The following is a 21,227-nucleotide window of genomic DNA, read 5'->3' as shown; positions in this document are numbered from 1 at the left end:
AAAAATTTGATGATGTGTAGCAAAACAGTTCGTCCGATATCCGACAGAGCCACATATGTTACAAACACGGAAAGAATAAGAGAGACAACTGAATGCAAATAAGATATTACGGTAGCGATGGAGTCAACCTTGGTACTGATCTATTTCATGCCTATGAATGTAAATTTTACAGACCAAATTTTATATGCTGTAAAATGTTTTATGGTTAAAAAAGGCATAAAAGTTTGTAGCTTCAGGTTTGGTGTTCGAATTGTGTTCAAATTCGATAAAAATAACGAGGACAGCATTAAATCACCAAAATTTCAATCAATCAGAAAATGTATAAAATGTGCAAAAAGTTTTATTTCTTCACAATAATTGTTTTGAAATTGCAAAAAAGGTGGAGTGGCCTGTACTTCTAGACGTGGCTAAGTAATTGGAAAAAATAACTACTCAATATATATGTACTCAATACATAAAATGTAAATGGCTTAGTTTATTGGTATATTTGGTCATAGATTAATAATATTACCACAACCTGTGAGTAGTAAAAGAAGTGACTAACTTCAAACCTCGGTTATTTCATATATTTCGTTCTATATAATCCTTTTCTCGTAAAAATCTTGTAGATAACTCTGACAATGTGAGAAAAAGACATCTGTGCTAATTGCGTTCCACACATAAAAAAGGTTATATTTAAATAACTTGAGTGATGCTTCATCAGTTGAGAAAGTCAGCCAAGAAATCCAGTGAAATCATTACGTAAAAGTCATTAGCAACAGAATTAAGTATCAGTATCTCATAATAAATAAGAAATTTGTATCAAGAATACTTTTTTAGATTATTATTTTTAAGTTCCTATTAATGTTTATTTATATTTTTAAAATAAAAATAAAAAACGCTTGCAAGCTAAAACATTTCGGATTTTTTGTTCGCCTGTAATTTTGTTCCCTCTACCTTTTGAGTTCGCCAGTAGCCTGTCTTCTACAGAACTTCTACAACGTTGTTCCGTCATTTAAAATAAGAAGGTATTATCCCATGGTATTATCTTGAACTTGCAAAATGTTTCATGTGGTGCGTGTGGAATACAGGCTAGAACAAACCAACGCATTACTGTTAGCGGGTAAAGCAAGGGTCGTAAGTTTAAGTAACCCAAAGTGGTAAAAAAAAACGCAAGCCACAAAACTTCAGAATCAGATGCTCGTAGGAGTATTTCGTCTTGATAAACTTTTGCGCAGCGACAAGGCAAAAGGACCCAATACTTCCGCGCAGTTCGCCAGGCATCAACCAATCAAATTGCTTGAATTTTTTGAGGTTTTATCTTTTGATTTATTTCAACCTGTTTTCAAAATTAATATTTAGTACATCTTTAAATTTTTAAATGTAATGATTTGTTTCATATTATTGTTAGAAATATATCATCATCAATTGTTGATGAAAAAATATATTAGAATGCAATATTTTGACTTGTTACGAGAAACCTAGGTACGAGACTCTTATTAACCACAGTACACCAGTTTGTGATTTTCCTGCCTAATCTTCCTCAGGTATCATCTAAGGAAAGAATAAACAACAATAGTGTAGTAGCATAATGGCATATCTTTCGGTTTTGATTGCATTTTTCTTTTTTAATTACTGAAGATTACTCTGGATTTAATTGATAATACAACAATTCCTTACAACAGTATACTCAGGCGTGATCCTAGCGAAGGCTTCACCCTTTTACTAGCCCTAAATGAAAACCTGTCTCTCCCCTGATTCAGAATGGGAGGAGTAATACAGTATTGTGACAGGACGAAAACCGTGGGTTGCAAAATAAATTTGATAACTATTTAATTCAAGTATAGATGTGTTTTTGCAATGGTATTTAAATTGGCGTCATATCCACACTTAACACTTAATGATGTATAATCGTGGTTAACTTTCCAGCAAAATGAAAGATCGAGAAAGCATATGAAGCATGGCTTATGTATAAGAGTTATTGCGCACGGGGAGCGAAAGCAAGCAAACTCCAGGCATCATATAGCAGCAAATTATTAAGTCTGAGTAATGAATGCCCAACAAACGTAGTAAACCTTTTATGGGACTTTTCCCTCATTTATACCAATAATATTTCCGCCAGATTGAATAAGATGGAGCTTCACATAGTTGACAGACAATATCTAAATTTAACTGTGATAGCCGGTATTAAACGCCCGGTGGAGCGATTAATAAGGAACCGTAAGTACAGTTAAACCATGTTGAATATCCGTATGGGCGTAATATTCCTTTTTAAATAACTCTATTAAAATTTCGGTTTAAATAAAAACACAGGAAAAAGCCTCTTGTTACCCTGTCCAATTAAAACAATCACTCATTTTATTTTATAGACTATATTTTCATGAGAGTAATAAAAGTTGTAGCTGCCTTTCTGCATTTAGCATAAGAATTATTGATTAGGAATTTCGGTGAAGCTAACCTGCATTTTTTAGCCAGATGAAAATAAGGAGCTAGCTAGATAGCCACAACCCAAACATAAAATGAATAATTTCATTAACAAATATTCGGGGGTTGGATTTATTTAAATTCGTGATATCTAAGTATTCCATTTGTTGGTTTTTCCATTAATTAAAAAGAATATATACGGTTATACGTATATATACGGTTAAGATTTTTTTAAAAATAAATGTGTTATCAAAAATGAAAAATAAAATTTAAAAATTGTAAAATGTGACTGGGTTAAATCCTCCAAGGTTAAATCGAGAAAAAAAGCACCCAGAAAAAAAGAGGAAACAATATACTTGTAAAAAAAAGCTTAAAGAAGCTTTTAAAAAAAAAGTATTTTCAAATTATAAAAAGGCTTTCTATAAAGATTTCAGGGTAGTTGATGTATAAGAGTAATAAAAATTATTATTTCTAAATATTTTTATAATTTTATAATGTCTAATATTTTAGATTTCGAATGTTTTGATGTGAATGGTTAAGAACAGTTTTTTGAGACTTTTCTTTTATAAATACCGATTAAGAAATCAATTAGCTACTAAATTAGCTAGGAGACCCAGCATAATTTTTCTTACCACAAGAAATCGGAATTTTTCAGGTGGAAAAAGTTACGCTGGGTCTCAAACAAGTTTTTTGCGGTCACAATACTGACTGCGCGTTTTGACTGGTTTATTCTCTTATTATTTTTTGCTCACGTGGTCAATATATAAAGAAACCCTTCTTTTGAGCATGAATGGCCTACTCACCCGAAAAAATAGAATTAATTCTTGTATTATTTAAGAGGATAAGATGTGACCACGCCGACTTCGTGCGCATTGGTTGATTGTAATTCAAAGTTAGCTATGAGGTGGATTTAAATTTTATTTGAGAGAAACTGAATTATATATCCTTAAGACAATAAGAATAAATAATTAATAAGACAGCTTAGTTCACTAGGATCTTACTTAATTTGACATTTCCAAGAAAAATGTCCCAAAAACATTATTCAGCAAAGAATTAAAATTCTTCCTAGGATTATGCAAAAGTTTAATTGTTAAAGACTTCATAATTTTGTGTTGTGTTTTATTTAAGTTTGTGATCCAACCTCAAATACGTTCAGCTCTCGTTTATTTTATTTTGTCCACGACGAAAAAAGCAAACAAATTACTTCCCATTGAGAGTTTTCCCTCGTTTGGAATCGGTTGGTTTCAAAAAACCATTGCACACGCAGATATTTAAAATTTTCTCTCCATCGCGCTAGATTAATGCTTTACTTGTAGATAATACACATGAAAAAAAAGAGGACCTACATCGGAACGCTTATTAGGTAGTCAATTTCAACTACACGGCTCATGTCGACAAATATATTACTTCTTTTTGTGTATATTCATAATCGCAAAACGCACATTATATGAAAAAAGGAAAGAAAATTCAATCCCCATGGATTTTGACAACAAAAAGAGTAAGTAATAAAATATATTTTTTTTATGTAAAATTATAACTTTCACGCGCGACTGCTTCTCCGTGTGCACAAGCGATGCACAAGCGTGAGAGTAACAAGAATGCGTGGTGTCATAAAACATGTCTAGAATGGCGATGTTAAATAATACAAGTTTATCTGTGCGCGTCAAAAGAAGACTCTTTCATGACGATGATGAAGATAAAACTCCCTCCTCTAAATTGTTAGATGAAGCTGTTGAGAAGTCGATTGAAGATAATATAAAATTAGAAATTGATGCTTCTACGGAACAAATTCAAGATGTGGTTCGTTTTTTTTTTTGTTTTTTAATATTAATAAAATCTAATTGTAGGGGTGAAAAGGGGAGGGGGGATATCGATCGTTTTGGCGCGACTTAAGAATCGCGTATTCAATGGTAAATTTTGTAAATATAATTTTGATTTTCGTGGGAAACAGAAAAATAGGCGCTAAATTTAAAATGTTGCACTTTATAATCATATTTGTTTCTTAAAAATAAATTAATTTTCTCTCTTTTTTGTTGATTGCGTTTTTATTGGTGAAAACGAACTGTTTCTGTTCTACTTGACTACCTGACTGCCTTGACATACCATAAATCCACCACTGAGTTGAATGTTCAAGAAGTACAATCAAAATAAAACTTCATTCGATATGAAAAATTCGATATAAAAATTTTTATTTTCGTTATTTTAAACAAAAGTGAACTTTTGTCAGAGTTGATGGAAATTTTTTCATTTCTAAGGCTACGTTTACACGCAGGCAGGATGAGATCTTCCCTGTCCGTAAGACAGGTAGGAAATTTTATCCCAGGGTGAGATCAAAATATGGATGTAAAACAATTTAATTCATTCAATAAAGACAGACATGAACTCGTCCTGTGACGAGATTTCACTTGTAAATGGCGCCCAACATTCAACACGATAGTGTTCATATTTATGTCAAATTACTTCCATTTTGGGTTGTTAACTGTGCTAATATTTATAACAGTGGCTTTTTTTCTTCTCACTTCTATGGAATGGTAACATAACTCACCCCACCAAAAAGTGCCATAGTTTAAGAGGATGGGTTATCCTCTGAAACTAGAGCAGTTCTTTGAATTGCTTTTATGTTAAGTCCAGCATTATTTGTTTATTAATTTAGAAAGTACAACGTGTCTTAGTAATCACCCCTTTTCAAGATGGCGACGATATCCAACAACTTAGTGCGCAGGCCACAATTGTCAACATGAATGTGTTGTACTGCTTACCAGAGAATTCGTTTCGACAGTGTGATCAAACAGCTTATAAAATCATCTTCACTGATGTCGACTTGTCTCAAAGCAATGAAATGTTAAGAATTATTGTGTCCATAAAGTAAGTTTTACTTCCTAATTTTTAACAATATTTATCCTCTCCAATAATCTTTTTAAGTGATGCTTTTCCTTCAAAAAAAGGTCAGTATTATTTTCTCGTATCATCAAACCGATTTATTATACGATTTTACTAAATTTTCATGCGTTTTACGGTTTTTTAGAGGTGCTACTTTTCAAACTACTATCTTCCCAAACTATGGATAGCCTCCTCGGACACGCTAAATTTAAACAGATTTTAGTCGCTTTTTGTGTCTCTATATAAAACTTACGAGAGCTGACTAACAACAAACTCTGACTTCTTGTTTCATTCCGAACATAAAAATTCGGGAAGATTAGCACTCTAACCATAAAAGGAGAAGATAGGAATAAAAATCCTTAAAAAACGAAATTGAAAAAACACGTTACAATAAATGAAAAGTTAATTACTGAACTAAACTTATTAAGTCAAGGTGTTCATTCATCTTCCAAAACAAAATTTCCTCTCAAAATTTCAAACCTATCTGTTGTAATTCTCAATTCTACGAGCGATTTTTAGACGATGCTTACACAACCTAACGAATTGTACAAATCACTAAGTCGTTTATCAATTCATTAAATATTCTCACAAAGCAGATATAATTCACTGTATGTTCAAGCTTTTAGGTTCTACAGGTTCCCATTTTATCATTCTTTAGAAAAACAAGTGCGTACAATAAGACAACACCGGTAATTGCAATTCGTCAGACACATCACAGCTCAGGTAAATACCCTGCAAATACCAAATATCCCGCAACAAGTATCCTAGCACCACGCAACCGCCTATGACTTTTTGTGACAAACCCCTGTGGACAAGAATGCTGAAATAACACCTGATGTTCATTTTCCTTTTTTTAGCCAATGACCTAAGCTACTATGGTGTCGCTCATGTGCATCGGGGTACGCTTAATCAGGAAACAATTAAAGAGTTTTTTGCTACATTCGGCGATACACGTGGTAATTTATTTTTGTGTCTCAATTATATTGAATAATATTTATAATGATTTGTATTCGCGCGCCAGGAGTCAGCGAGAAGCACTTGTTTGTGTATTATGATTTTTTTTGCAAATTGTGCTCAATTTAAATTTGGGTGTGGTATAAAGAAAAGAAAATTGCTATACCTTGTTGTCATACCAGTTATTTATTTTGATGACATGGAGAGAAAGGTAATTTTGAAAATAACTTGTAGGAATTTCTCTTAAACTTTGAAAAAACACAAAAGACAACTTTGAAATAAGTGTATCTTGCAAATATAGGTCACAAAATTTCAGAAGCTATAATATGTCTTAACAGAAAATAAAGTTGGGGAAAATGGAAGTCGGCTGAAAATAAGGTCGTTAAAAAATTTAGTTATAGCTAATTCTTATCAACTAAATTTTCTAAATGTAAATTCTGTAATGACAGAGTAAAAATTTTATCAAATAAGTATGTCCATGTTATAATTATATCCTAGTAGAATAAACTCAGAATTTTCTATTCTGAGTTTATTCTACTAGGAAAATTTGAAAAAAATGGCCTAAAAAAGTACTTTTTTCACTCGAGCTGCTGCTCAAAAAATTCCCAAAATTCTTCATCTTTACGCAGAAAAAAAGACTGAAGCTACTTCTGAACTTACCACTTCTGACTCGATGCACCCCATTAATTGCAATGCCAATGTTATTTCTCATACCGAAGACGTCAAAACATTTGAGACTATTTTATCAGCAGAAGACGTTGTGTCAACAAACACGAGAACACAGTCCACCGACTGTATGTCCCCGGTCTATCTGTCTAAAGAATACAACACTAGAAACAACATAAAAGTCCAGCGACCTGTGTTACCCAAGAGTACTTTCAACATGCCCTACGTCCATCCAACGCAAGTGCGACCGTCGGTTATGAGACGCTATGCTTTTGTACCGCCGAATACGCTTACTTATCCATATATGGTGAGCGATACGCCAGGAAGTAGTGGTATGAAGATTACTCTTGTACCTGATGACATCACCAAACATAGTACGAAAGAACGCATGCGCAGGTGACAATGGTTTCTTTTTCAGTTTTTGTGAATTTTTTATAATAAAAAATACTGGTTATTGAACACTTTTTCAGTCCTTGTTGAGGTGTTTTTATTTTTCGGTTAAATTAGTAGTGACATACTAGCATACCCCAAATCCTAGATTGGAGTATTTTGTCTTACTGTATTCTCTCTCCTATCTAGGTACTATACGTTTCAAAATAAGTATTTTATTGCCAAGAAAATAAAGACATCAAATGTATCAAATCACAAAAAAATTTTTTTAGCTCTTTATAAAAACCAGAAATGTCTGCCATTATAATTTAGCAATTCTGAGGATTCCAAGGCTGTCACTTAGTGTTTCAGATTTAATATGCAGACCAGGGAGTTGCACCCTTGGCCTAGGCTTTCCTTTAAACTCAGTGGTAAAAGCGCGGTTGCGTATTTCAGCCCTTGTTTTTAACCGACATTGCGCGGAGCAGATTAAAAAAGTAGCGGCAAAATATGCGGCAAAATAATACACCATCGCGTGAAATTATGCGCAGCCGCGTGTTATTATTTCGGATTTACATAAAATAGAAACAGTGCTGTAATGATTCACGTTACATTCTCCATCTATCATTTTTCCACACTGTGAAATCTGCTTTCATCAAAAAATTGTACTTTCATTTAGAGAGAGAATCAAAGAATGTTGTGAGCACTTGAGAATGCTGTTACCCAGGACTGGAAATAAAAGAATCGACATGGCAACTGTAAGTAGTCTATACTCTTTAAAAGAAGAATATTGTTTTCACAGAAACTATTTTATCAGCACAAAACAATGGCAAGGCTAGAATTTGTCTGATTTTCCTTTTCTAAGGAAAAACACAAACAAATAGGAAGGTTCACAATCATTTGTTCGGTTTGATGAAACTTCTAGTACTTAGCTTTTGGAATCCACTTACTTGTGTGAAATTACACTATTTCCAAAATATGAGAACAAAAAAAAAGAACAATTTGTGGCTCACCTCAGGTTAAAAGCTCCGAATCATTTAAAATTTTCTGCTTCTTCAACAAAACGTATAAAAAAAGATACACTGGTCAAATATCTTAAAAATATAATCAATAAACTAGATAAAATGAATTTTCACTTTTATTTTTACTTGTTTTATAATTCTATTTGTTTCACATGTAGGTTTTAGAACTATCCGTCCTGTACATCAAAGTGCTTCTGTCGCACACCCCAGCAAATATTCTACAACAGGTAAAACATTTAAGCGTAAAAATAATACTACGCAAAACTTTTGTTCCGCGAAAACATCAACTACGTCATTTGTGCGCTCTTCCCTACCGCAGCCGATAAAACAAAACACCCCAAATCTTACATTACTACAGTAGCAAAAGTCAAAAAAGATGTCACAAAGTTTCAAGATGCAAAACTAGAACAACAAATACAAAATGAACTTGTTACCTCAGTCGCTATCCTCAATAACCCTTTATATTCGTCTGCATAGCTTTGCATTTCTTTCAAATACTTAATGTAAATGAACGTATAAGTTCCATTATAATAATTATAAACATCAGTGGAGTCCATATTTTCTAGAAATCCCTCTTATTCCTTTCTTCTCAATAAGTGACGTTAAATAAGTTTTTATCCGAACTGCTTAACACGCTAGTTCTCTTTTCTTTAATAATAGCCGTATTTTGTCTGTCTCTGCGCATATTTTTCGCATATCATATTTTTCGCTGATTAGAAAATCGTGCTACGGAAACACGAATATCAAATGCGATATATATTTATCCACTTTGTGGCCACGGGTAAATTTAAAGGACGGGCGAACCCGTGGATTTTTTCACGGGCTAACGACTAGTTTCTTTAATAATAGTCTATGTGTGGCAAAAAGATGTTCCAGTGCACATAGTAGCCAACATGATACATTTTCATCTATATTTATTTGTTGCGACATACAAACTCCCGCGGATTTCTTCACAGACTAACGACTACTCATCTCTATAATAATACGCTAGGTGTGTCTGTCTGTGTGTCTGTGACAGGCAAAGTGGATGTCTTCATTTTCCTTTGATGTTGCCGAAAAATGCATGTCTAATATGTTAAATTTTCTGACGTTACGACGCGACGAAAATAACACTACTTTAACGTCAATATCCTATATTAAGTTAATGAAGCCATTACAGTGCACCTAAAACTTTGAGGCCAAATAACTTGGAAACGAGGTGGTGACGTCAATGATTTTTCACCGCGTGGTTAACTAGGGACCAACTAGGACCAATTTGGGTTATTTTCCCAAACCTGGGTCCCCGAATCCGTTTCGGAATGGACGGGTTGATGACGTCATCGAAAAACCTTCAAATCCTAATATCTCTGCGCTTGTCAAAAATACGCGATCCTATACATTTTCTTGATAAGCGTTTCAAGACCTATACAATGAAGGCAGCAGGTATACAAATTTCTAAAAAAAAAATTTGGGGGGTTTGACTGGCCCTTGCTGACATCAGCAAAATGTTAAAACCCTTATGTCTCATTAACTGCTTATCAAAAAGATATGATCATATACATTTTCTTGGTCAGCGTTTTAACATCTGCATAGTACAGGCAACGAATAAACTAAATTTCGCCAAATATTTTTGTAATTGCACTGCTGACGTCAGCAAAAAATCTAAAACAACCTACTTTTCCATTGTCCTTCTGCCTAAGTGGATTTTTCCACGGGCCTCATCGACTAGTTAATAATAATGCGACAGCTGCGCGTGTCTTGCTGTGTGTGACAGGCAAGCGTAGAGATGTTTTATTCAACTTTCTATCACGCTTTGCTGCTAGTGTACCAGCAAAGTCACAGTTAATTTACGTTAATATTATTAATTTTTATTTCTACAAAACTTATGTCTTTTCAATAAAATTTACAAGTAATCGTTTTATGATAAGAAGCACAATAAGCTCCAAATAATTTTCTGTATTTGGATTTATTTCATGGATTTCAACAACTAATAATTTTAAATAATAAAATATGCGCTGTTGATTTAATGATATGAAACTTATTCTTATGCAACGATGTTTTTCGACATGTAGAGAAAGCGTTGTTTATAACTGGAGAAACTGATATTTTTAGAGCGTGGAGGCTTTTCAATCTCACTTCCGTTTGTTCAGCGAGAAGAAACGATTAAATGAATCATGTCAACATGAACAAAATAAAAAGAACAGCAAGAAGTTGCGGAGTAATGACAAGCGAACTAATAGGTAGGATAATACTCTTCCTTTTTTTAACGTTAATAATTTCGAATCGATAAATAAACTTTATTTTTCTAACTTAAGCACATTCTCAAAAACCGATTTCAATTCGTCTTCCCAAAATCTTGGCTCGACCAATAGTGGAAACAACCCTTTAGTGCAATCATTTCCAAACTACCGATACCAAGATCACTTAGGTAACACTACTGGCTCTTACGCACGTGCACCACAATCTCATTATCAAGCAATGGAGTATCTAAACATGGCAACTGCAAAGAACTGCGAGAATTTGACAACGCTTTATCAGGGGCATATAAGTCATCAATCACGTGCGAGTTTTCAAAAAGATGTGTGTAATGAAGCTGCACTACCAGTTGAGTTTACTCATCAGCACACGTCTTATTACAATCATTATTCTCAATAGGAGCATCTAAAAAGTACAACACTTGACATTGTGGTTCCCAGTTACTGTTGTTGTTGTTTTTATGGGCGAGTATTTAAAAGGACAGACTGGTGTGTGTTTAACGTATATGTGGTGTGAGTGGAATGTATTGTGTTCCGCCACAATAGTGAAGTTAACTTGCATTACTTCATTAGTTCGCCAACACTTTTCTATAAGCAAACTATTTCATCATGTACCAGGTTGTGATGGTGCGGTTCATGACAACCAAGCGCCTAGCAAGTCGCAAACAAACTTTAATGTCAGTGTAGTATTACTGCTTAGAGAAAGGAGAGACGCAAGTGTACGCTAAACATCAAATTCGCCCTTAAACCCTAACCCTCTCACTTTCCTTACCTTCTCTCCACCTGAAAAGGCCAAGGACAAATGTTATGATGGCGAACGCAACTTTTATTGGTAAAACAATTCATGCAAATCCTTTTACAAACGTTGAAATTAAACACTGAATTTATTTCACATGTATTTAAATGTTCAACATTTTAAAATTCGCCATTTAGAATCCTCTCCTTAAAAATATTAGTTTAACGTTCAGCTCTTAACTTATAAATTGTGAGAAACTTTTTAAAAGATCTTCTTTTCTCATATTTATTATTGTTGTTGTTACGATTTTATAACTACTATATTTAATATTCTATTTATAAATATATATTGTATTTATATTATTTCCACTTGAGTTACAAAGAAACATGTTCATTCTGAGATTTGTCATTGTGTTCAAACGTAAAAAGTTACCATACAGCAGCCCACCCCCCACCCCCACCCTCCGCTAACGTAAGAAGTTACCATACAGCAGCCCATCCCCGCTAATCTGCATCTCCTTTCACTTTGAAGACCGTGTCGCCCACTCATGCCAAATCGTGTCGCTGGCCCTAAAATAATTGATTGTTTTTTTTAATCATCTTTTTCATTGGTACTAATTTCACACGGCTTATTTTTTGCCTTGCTAATTCTTATATATCTAGAAACATAATAAGAATTAGTAAACCTTTGTGTTTGTTAGGAAGCGTGGCTGAACAAAATTTTTGTTCTCATGTCTGCTCAAGGATTTTTTTCGACCAAGAGACACTGTCAATTCCATAAAGATTGTTATCACTTTGAAAATCGTGTTGCAAGTCTTTCTTTAGCTTTTTTTCAACGAGGTCATTTTGTTTTTTAATCACCAGTATACACTAGTTGTAAAGGTACACAAAATGATTTTTTTGTCACTCTCTATACTAGACTTCTTCTTTTCAAAACACATTAATTCATAAAAAGTCATAGAAATTACATTTGCATATCACGCACAGGAGTGGCGATGAGAGGATGTCACATACAGCTGTGTAATGAAACTTAGTTAAATAAACACGGCCGTCAGATGTGCTATCAAAAAGGCAAGTATGTTTGCACAAGCCTACATATCTGTGGTGATATAAAGCTTGCGTAGCGTTCCTATCTTTTCATTCTTTCTTCTAGTTGTAAAAGCTTGGAGAGGAAAATGATGAAGTTAATAGTGGCTGTGTTGCTTGTCGCAGCAGCAAACGGTATGTACATATTTATTCATTCACTTATTGTTGGAAATTTTAGTTCCAACTGAGCTGTATTGTACCTGTTTCGGATGGTTAGAGAATACTGTTTGTTGTTTCCTAGCTTGTCGTGATAGAAGATCAGATTGCTTTTTCATGAGGTCCTTTTGTTACATTCCAACATACAAGACATATATGACAACATGGTGTTCAAGGACATGCGGATTTTGTGGAGGTAACTGCTCTCTCCAATTTATTTATCATCAAAGATAAATTTGAATTATATTATGATATTTTATGTTATATAGGTCCAGCGACGCATTTTCCACCACCAACGCAATTTCCACCGCCAAACACTAATCAGCCACCATCTGGATGTAAGTACTTTTTTTTTCTTTACAAATGCTAAATGTATACAAACTATAGCAAGCCATGTAGTCAAAAGAATTTCGATTTTTGTATTCCAATTCCCAAGTTGATTTCATTAAACAAAAAAGACAATAAAAGCAGAATGAGATGCAAATTTATCAAAAACAGCATTACGCAAAATTTTATGTTGTTTATAAAAAAGCATATACGCAATGCAAGCAATGTTCGTATATATTCACTTATATTTATATACACGCCATTCGTGAAACTAAAACAAAATTTTTGCATGCAAACACTCTTTGCATTGTTTATTACAAGAAAATATGATAATGTATGGAGATTATAAAGCATTTTTCATTTTCAGCATGCGGCAAACCTCAAATTGCCCATTCGCGAGTTATTGCTGGAACAACTGCAACACGTGGATCATGGCCATGGCAAATTTTAATGCTTTATAATGGTAAAGCAGGCTGCGGAGGGACCATTATTAGCCCTACCTGGGTTATTACTGCCGCACATTGTGTCGATGGAAAAGAACACTATGCATCATCATTCACAGTTCGGTAATTTAACCTCTCACCTTTTTGTAGGTACAGTTGACCCTCGTTTTAGCGAACATGGTTTTTAACATCAGCTAAGTATAGCACTTACGAAAAGTTGGCTGATTATCCTGAAATAAAACAATGTTATGATCTTAGCATGAGCTTATTTGAATTTTCAAATAATTAATTTTCAAAACTGCAGAAACATTCAGTTTTGCCTTTTAAAAACTGTGTTGGTTTTGCTCAGTATTTACAATTGCGTCACAGTATCTCAAGAGGTTGTATTCTTCATTTTCTTCGCTCCGAAAGTTAGGTTCATTAAATGTGATGGGTGTGCGAAGAAGAAATAGTCTTAAGTTTGTCTTATGTCTCATGTGTAAGTAGGTATTACACAACAGTTAAATCCGAACAAGTATTGAGTCAATTTAGACATTTCTTTTTCTCTCTGATCTTGCGTGCATTGTGTTACAGGTTTACACTATGGAAATTGTGAGGTAGGTATGTAGCAAGAGCAAATATAGGAGCAGCAGATGAAACAAAATGTCAAAATTTTGATATTCTCCCTTCAACACATGCTTCTTGCTACACATCTGTTTCACTTGCTTCATGAGTGTTCACACAGGAGTGAAAGCAGACATTAGTGTTGACAAAAATAAAATGAATGTGTTTTTAAGATAATATATGAGTTATTTACTAATAAAGTAACCATCTATCGATTTATGTAAAATTACACAATTCTTTTGCAGTTCTGCGTTTGTATTATGTCTAACGTATCAATGTGATGTTAGCCCATTTGCTGTCACGTCTACAATTTCCCTGTTTTGTAGTTTCTTTCTATCTCGAACTTTCTCTATACAGAACAAACTTTTTTTTGTTCTATTGCGAAGTCGAAATAGTTGAGATCAACAAAAAACCGCGCAATTTTACTGTACTGTACTGCGGTTTTGTTGTAATGGTAACACGGATTATCTTGAATATTATTATTTTGAATAAATTTTATTTCTTCAGAGTTGGTGAGCATAACAGAAATTCACGAGAAGGTACTGAATCTGACATCAGAGTTGCAAGAGTTATTAAACATCCATCCTATGCCCGAAGAACGTTAAACAATGATATTGCTCTTTTCAAACTGTCGAAACCAATCGCGTTCACAAAATACGTCCAGCCGGCTTGTTTACCATCTGGAGACGCTCCAGTTGGTACTAGCTGCTATATCACAGGTCAGTTGAATCTTTAAATATCCATGTTTACACACCATACACACATCATTTTATTTGAATTCGAGTCTACACAACTTTTTATACCCATACATGCTATTTTGAATGCAAAAAATTATTTTTGCAACAGCGTTTCCCAGATCTAATTATTTTTTCGAAGAAATATCTTGTTATATATATTCAACAAATAAGTCAAGTAAGAACAACAGACAATAAAAATTTGCAAAAAATTGCTTCCGATCCAATACCGCTCCGCAATGGCAATTCTATTTTCATGTTTTATAAAAAGGTTGGGGAAAGACTCGACATCCAGGATCGATGACGTCAGTTCTTCAACAAGCACAACTTTCAGTTGTATCTAACAGCGTATGTGAAAGGTACAACAAAAAAGAAATTCCTATTCCAATTACATCTGCGATGGTGTGCGCTGGCGACGCAGGACGTACCCGAAAATCTGGTTGCCATGGTGACAGCGGTGGCCCATTTGTTTGCAACATCGGTGGCCGTTGGGAAATTCACGGAGCCGTAAGCCATGGTTCAAGAGAATGCAAATCGACCTCGACATATACTGTGTTTGCCCGAGTCAACTATTTCAAGTCATGGATAAACAGCAATATGGCACGTTATGGAGCGTGAAATAATAATGAAATAAATCAACCATGAAAAATATTTTTACTTATTTATACGTAGTCTCAATCCCAGAGAAACATTGCTTGCCTGAATTTCTTGTGACATTTTTGCTTATTTTTATAAGAAAATTTTTGTCTAAGGTTCAATGTTGCTCAAGTTTATTTCTTTGAACATCTTAATCTGTAATACTTACTTCACACCAGTGACTTAAGTTTTCTTATCTTAGCTCGGTGATAGGAACTATGATTTTTAGGCTCACTGATTTGCTCACTAAGCAAGTTAATTTTCGTTGAAGCTTAGACCATGTGTGTAGACTAAGGCTCAACTGTTGCCTAATTTGACACTTGTTGACAGTCTACTTTGAAAAAATTAAATTCACGTGTTTCCTTTCTCCCTTAGGCTAGTAAAACAAATGGAAATACACTTTAATTAATTTAATTAAGGTTTAGATGATACGATTTTCATAAAGTACTGTTCTAACCTTTATCTTGGAAAATTACAGTTATTCGTTGAATGGTAAGAGGTAATTTTTGTGGCGTGGACAACTAGGTACATTAACGTTAGGAGATTACAATACATCAAAACCTTTTGATTGGGTCAATTACCGCACCACCAAATCTTGGCAATAGTTTGATAAAAACAGGCTTAACGTACAAAAAACGCCAGGCTGGGGACTGTGTTTTAGTTTAGAAATACACCCGCCTCCGATGTTTTCTGGTTATTGTAGGTTTTGGTGCTGACAAACAGATAATAAGTGTTAATATAATAATGAGTATTAATAAAGGAGGCTAATCTGTAGCTCGTGGACATATCCACGGGTTTGTATGTGCGTTATATATCAAATTGCACATATAATCGAGATTTAAACTCACGAAATATTTTTAACCTGGAATATTCCATAGATGTAAAAGTGACTTAACTAAAAATATTCCTCGGGATATGGCCTGCAGGCACTTTATGTTCTCCACCTTTCCCCGTTGCTGGAGCAGTCAAAATTCTAAAGCCGGGTATTGCCTCATATCTGTACCAATTACCTCTGTGATCCAAAAGAACGTTAAAGCTAAAATAATTACACCGTAAGTGATCGATTAAGCCCCGGTGGCTTATTTGTCAAAATTTCTTGTGAGGGGTAGAGCTCATTCGGGAGGGGAACTTTTTATGGAAGGGAGGCATATTAATTTTAAAATTAAAACAATAAAACAACATAACATAACGAATAGCAGCATAGCTAATCAATTACGTAATATTCGAGGGGCGGTCTTATTCGGAGGAGGGGGTTTAATCCATCATTTAAAGTAGTCTAAGGCTATCACGGGTATAAATAAAAGAATCTTTACACGGTTTTAAGGCTCAAAATGTTTCAGTTAAAACTTCACCTGCGCGCAATCCCTTCCCCAATTTCTATATTTTTGCACAGCGATTAGAATTAATATTAAAGGCCAGAACATAACAAAAACATGATTTATCTTTTGTGTTTGTATAGCGCTACTTTTTATATTTGTTAAAAAAAGAGTCTCCATAGAAACTGCAAAGAGAAGAATAATATAGCGCTGTTTACATTTCGTTTATCTTTTTAAAACTTCGAAATCTGCGCATAAATTGATATATTAACACATTGAAACGAGAAATATAAGATGCAAAACTGAGTAAAAACATGTAAAAAAAAAAAAAGAAAACCGAAATCACAAAAAAAGAAGGAAAATGGTAAGAGATTATTTCGTTAAAGTTTGTTGAATTTCAATATAACCGAGAAATGTGTGCGTGGTTCACCATTTTTGTCGGCAATTCAAGAATCATGAACAATCCTTGAGCAATTCTGCTACAAGCAATTGGTCCAGACAATTATTAATAGTATTTTTTCCCTCCTATTCTAGTTTTTACATTTTTATCTTGAACCTAATATATTTTTTAAACGCCCGTGCATGGAAGGGTGGCAAACTTAAACACTAGTTTGTTTACAAACTTGGCCGTCTAGGATTTGTGTTGTATGGAATTTTAACTTATAAAAGTAAAAATAAAAGTAAAAATAAAAGCAAAAATAAGTGAAAGTAAATACAAAAGAATAATAATTTAGACTCGATATACATTTCATAACACGTGTTCATGATACAAACATGGACGACATCAGCAGCATGGTAGTATTTTTATTTTACACATTGATTGGTATTTTGTTGTAAACTATTCCGTACTTGCTCTCTTTGTCTCTTTGTTCCATAAATTGAACCTTTGAAGCGAGTTCTGACACTAAATCTGGTACAAACTGAAGCAACCCTTCACTGCAAAAGCAAGAGGTTATTACTTGCAAAAAAAAATGCATAAAAGAGGGGAAAGGCGGTGGATATTAAAAATGTGTTTTCCATTCATTCCTAGCCGTTATTAGCAAAACCTTAGCAAAAAAATTTTTAATATAGAAAGTGGAAAATGGACGAGGAAACTCACAGCACACACAATCTAATTTAAAAGCAAAAATAAATTTATTTACAGCATTAATTGTCATAATTTTTAGGTTGACCAAATCGATCCAAAGTTGCTTGAAGGTAAGATGCTTTATTTATCAATATAATTTTGTATCCCTAAATATTTGAAAACGACAAATGTATTACTAACATGAATCATGTTAACTTTGTAATACAAATAGTTGCTGACATGTCCATACAATCAAATTTGACATGTCAATACAAGCCTGGTATGGATATGTAAAGGAAAGGATATGTAAACACTTTTTTAATAAGCATTACATTGTAAACCGTTGTATTAAGATAACTATAAATCTAACAAGAATTCAATTCCCCACCTTCATAGTTATTTATAAAAAATAGTAATTGAAAGCCACAGAAACTGGAACATTACATTTATATCGTAAAATATGGAAGTAGGTAGCTCTAAAATTATATGGCAGGATCTCTGTTATACTATACTGGTATTGTGCCTGCTACATGAAGTAACCATGTGTGATCATGGTGATGTTTTTGACTACAACAACGCCCTTTTTTTAAATTAACTCACAGACAGACAAGCAACGAGTATTATAATATAGATCAGCATATTCAACTCTTTCTCTTTCAGAGCTCAAGGAAGCGTTTGATATTTTTGATAAAAACAACGATGGTACCATATCTCCAAACGAAGTAAAGGATATCTTAAAAGCATTGGAATTATGCTCAAGTGAAGAACAAGTCAGCAAAATGATGAAGGAAGCAGACATTGATGGTCAGTCACATTTAAATCTTATAGAAAATGACGTTTTAATACGTTCATGACCCGAGATCCCTGTTTCCCAAATCGACTCCACCATTAAGTCGCCACTGTTGTTTTAGGACTTTAAAAACCAGGTGTTTTAGCATGCAATGAAATCACAGTGTTTTGTTTGCCGTACTTTAAAATTTATTTCAATTTTCTTGTAACCCACGTCTGAAATATATAAAATTCATAGGCAGTGGAGGTATCGAGTTTGGAGAATTTCTTCAGCTGATGACAAAAAAATATCAACGAAGAGATACAGCTGAAGAGTTGAGGAGAATGTTCGTTGTATTTGATATTGATAAGTCTGGAACGATTTCGCAAGAAGAAATAAAGGAAGTCTTAACCAAAATGGGGGAGAGCATAACCACGAAGGAGGGTGAGAGTCAACCATACATTTTTAGCAATCTTGGTACCATTTTGTGATTGCGACTTTTGCGGAATTTAACAATTTTATTTTCTGTTTCTCTTTTTGAGATCCGAAAAAAATAATTGATTCTTGGAAAGCAAAGTTGAAAGTTTTTAAAGGACATCGAAAGATCTTTGTGTATTCTTTGTACATTCTAAATAAATAGACAGACAATTAAAGCTTTTAATAGTAATGATAAAATATCTGACACCACCTGCAAATTTTTATTATTTTTATTATTATCATTACAATTGGGTTCCATATATAAGACACGTTCTTCTCCCTAAAACATAAAAATCTAATATATTCCTTCATAAAGAAAACAAAAACTTTGTCATAAATAAAAACCTAGGCTTGTAATAAAGGAAAACAATAACAACAACAACCTAATAAGGCTAAAGAGCTAAGCAATATTATATGAAATATGAAATAAAAATTCTCCCGTAGACAATGTTTAAGTAAGAGCTTTGTCCTTGTAAAATTGATGTGCCAAATTTTTAATGCCAAGCCAAATAAAATTGCAGATTGCTAATATAACGACAGGTGGCAAAAGATTAGTGCTTTTAGAGCGAATATGGATATATAATATATTCTTTTTAGTTGAAGATATGATTGCTCTAGCAGATAATGATGGAGATGGCGAAGTGAATTATGAAGGTGATAAAAAGATAATAATTTAATTATTCTTGCTCTGTGCTTCTGTGAGGAAATATATTTTGTATCCATCTGGTAGGAATATAGCATTTCGTATTATTTATGTACTAATTATTTGGTCCACTCCTTAGAATGAAAGCACGTGTGAAAAATTTAAGTAAAAATAATTTTTTCCATCTTTTGTTGTTATGTCGCTTTTCCATGATGTTGTACATTCACCAAATCGAAACCTTTCTCATTGTTTGTAGAAAGCACCGTCTGCTTACAGGGCGTTAGTAAGTTTTGGAGTGCGGTAGTAGTAAAATAACAGCTATTTTTTTCATTAATTGATGCCTTTAATGAAATAAATGCTCTGACTTTTTATAGAATTTCTCACTTTGATGGAAAGAATATCATGAAGCTGACAGCTACGAGTATTATTAATTGGAAACTACATAACTGCTTCGTGCGACATGGATTAAATTTCATGGTCATATTTTATTTTAGTGTATATATTCTAAAAAAGATACATGTAAATATGTATACTTTCAAGTTTTAGAATCTAGCTTAAGCTTGGTGGTGAAGTCAGGAAATTTAAACTTCTATATCAGCGATATATATAAACGGGGAGTAGTTCTTCTCTATACTTCAAAAAACCTATAACATTTACGGAAGAATTATCATTAAATGTAATTAGGGTTTTAATATTCTACTCAAGCCTTTATTGTTTTAAAGCTCACAGCCCAAGTAACGATTAACGAATCGCAAGAACAGCAAGGGAGGTCGGGGCGTCGTTACACCCCAACGGGTCAAAGGCAGCGCCCTGGAAAGCAACGATATATAACGCACTGTAGCAGTTAACGTAACTTATCATTCAGGATGCGTTTGAATACATTGGCGCAGGCTTATGTCACACAAGTTAGTAATTTATCGAAGAGGACTAATGGCTGCGAACGTAGTACTGCTTTGAGCCTAAATTTCTCGAGAACCAAAACTCGAAAACATAAAAAAATTACCGCAGTTCATATTCACACTATAATGAACATTTAAGCACAACATGTTATCAATCGTTAGTTCTCCTTTACCAACTTTATAATCAGAAATATACATAGTTTCATTATAGTTATTCCGACAATAAGATTTAAAATATTGTTCATAGTGTTTCATTGTTAAATCTGATGATAAGAAAAATCTAAAATCAATATCCTAGCCACAGATAGTTGGCGTATACCGTCCGTAATACGTGATTATCTGAACAAAACCTCTGGTGAACGGGAACGGTCCTTATTACGTGATTATCTGAACAAAACCTCTGGTGAACGGGAACGGAGAGAGAACAGTAAAATCACGTAATTTAGACGTTCACGTAGTATAAACGGTAGACTAATCTTTTGTGAAGAACGCTTGTACTACATATCAATCTGGCATACGTATCTAGCTAATTTTCCGATTTATTGGCAATACAATTTCTCAGATACAATAAAAACTAAACCATGAAATAGCTCTATGTGCTGAAAGAAAGAACAACACAACGGCAGGACAAGCGAACACGACACCTCCGTAGCACAGCTACCATTTTAAATTTGCGAAACACGTGTATGATAGCCGAAAACTGCCATATGATAGTAATAAGAAGAAAATTTAAGTTAAATCAAAAAAAAAACTGAATAAATTAACTGAAAATAAAATAATGAAAATAAAAATAATTTGGATTGAAATAA

At 33.6% G+C, this 21,227-nt stretch overlaps 3 protein-coding genes across 3 annotated transcripts; all 3 read left to right on the top strand.

The window, feature by feature from the left end:
* The first annotated feature begins 3,958 nt into the window (after positions 1–3,958).
* Positions 3,959–11,702, top strand: LOC130612556 (uncharacterized). The gene is made up of 9 exons (XM_057433884.1): positions 3,959–4,203; positions 5,057–5,268; positions 5,942–6,006; positions 6,141–6,239; positions 6,867–7,299; positions 7,952–8,030; positions 8,453–8,521; positions 10,386–10,513; positions 10,589–11,702. Exons 1-9 carry the CDS (start codon positions 4,021–4,023, stop codon positions 10,926–10,928), a joined length of 1,608 nt encoding a protein of 535 aa, XP_057289867.1. The 5' UTR covers positions 3,959–4,020; the 3' UTR covers positions 10,929–11,702.
* Positions 11,703–12,303: 601 nt separating this feature from the next.
* LOC130612255 (chymotrypsinogen A-like) lies at positions 12,304–15,261 on the top strand. The gene is made up of 7 exons (XM_057433561.1): positions 12,304–12,338; positions 12,417–12,484; positions 12,591–12,701; positions 12,775–12,843; positions 13,200–13,398; positions 14,386–14,597; positions 14,884–15,261. The coding sequence occupies exons 1-7, from the start codon at positions 12,319–12,321 to the stop codon at positions 15,228–15,230; spliced, it is 1,026 nt and encodes a 341-aa protein (XP_057289544.1). The 5' UTR covers positions 12,304–12,318; the 3' UTR covers positions 15,231–15,261.
* Positions 15,262–16,776: 1,515 nt separating this feature from the next.
* LOC130612260 (neo-calmodulin-like) lies at positions 16,777–20,051 on the top strand. The gene is made up of 6 exons (XM_057433565.1): positions 16,777–16,928; positions 17,731–17,761; positions 18,291–18,434; positions 18,658–18,843; positions 19,474–19,530; positions 19,894–20,051. The coding sequence occupies exons 1-6, from the start codon at positions 16,926–16,928 to the stop codon at positions 19,923–19,925; spliced, it is 453 nt and encodes a 150-aa protein (XP_057289548.1). The 5' UTR covers positions 16,777–16,925; the 3' UTR covers positions 19,926–20,051.
* The last annotated feature ends 1,176 nt before the right edge of the window (positions 20,052–21,227 follow it).

The sequence above is a fragment of the Hydractinia symbiolongicarpus genome, chromosome 10, assembly GCF_029227915.1.
Source record: "Hydractinia symbiolongicarpus strain clone_291-10 chromosome 10, HSymV2.1, whole genome shotgun sequence".
Taxonomy (NCBI): domain Eukaryota; kingdom Metazoa; phylum Cnidaria; class Hydrozoa; order Anthoathecata; family Hydractiniidae; genus Hydractinia; species Hydractinia symbiolongicarpus.
Note: the sequence above shows the minus strand (reverse complement) of the source record. Positions and strands in the feature narration are given on the sequence as shown.

Excerpts from the sequence above, each read along its gene's own strand:
- LOC130612255 (XM_057433561.1), top strand. The coding sequence starts at position 12,319 with ATGTGCTATCAAAAAGGCAA. Across the intron at positions 12,485-12,590 it reads GCTTGTCGCAGCAGCAAACG|CTTGTCGTGATAGAAGATCA; the intron begins GTATGTACATAT and ends GTTGTTTCCTAG. Across the intron at positions 14,598-14,883 it reads TACTAGCTGCTATATCACAG|GTTGGGGAAAGACTCGACAT; the intron begins GTCAGTTGAATC and ends TTTTATAAAAAG.
- LOC130612556 (XM_057433884.1), top strand. The coding sequence starts at position 4,021 with ATGTCTAGAATGGCGATGTTAAATAATACAAGTTTATCTGTGCGCGTC. Across the intron at positions 4,204-5,056 it reads CGGAACAAATTCAAGATGTG|AAAGTACAACGTGTCTTAGT; the intron begins GTTCGTTTTTTT and ends TTATTAATTTAG. Across the intron at positions 6,240-6,866 it reads TACATTCGGCGATACACGTG|AAAAAAAGACTGAAGCTACT; the intron begins GTAATTTATTTT and ends ATCTTTACGCAG.
- LOC130612260 (XM_057433565.1), top strand. Across the intron at positions 17,762-18,290 it reads CGATCCAAAGTTGCTTGAAG|AGCTCAAGGAAGCGTTTGAT; the intron begins GTAAGATGCTTT and ends TTTCTCTTTCAG. Across the intron at positions 18,435-18,657 it reads GAAGGAAGCAGACATTGATG|GCAGTGGAGGTATCGAGTTT; the intron begins GTCAGTCACATT and ends TAAAATTCATAG.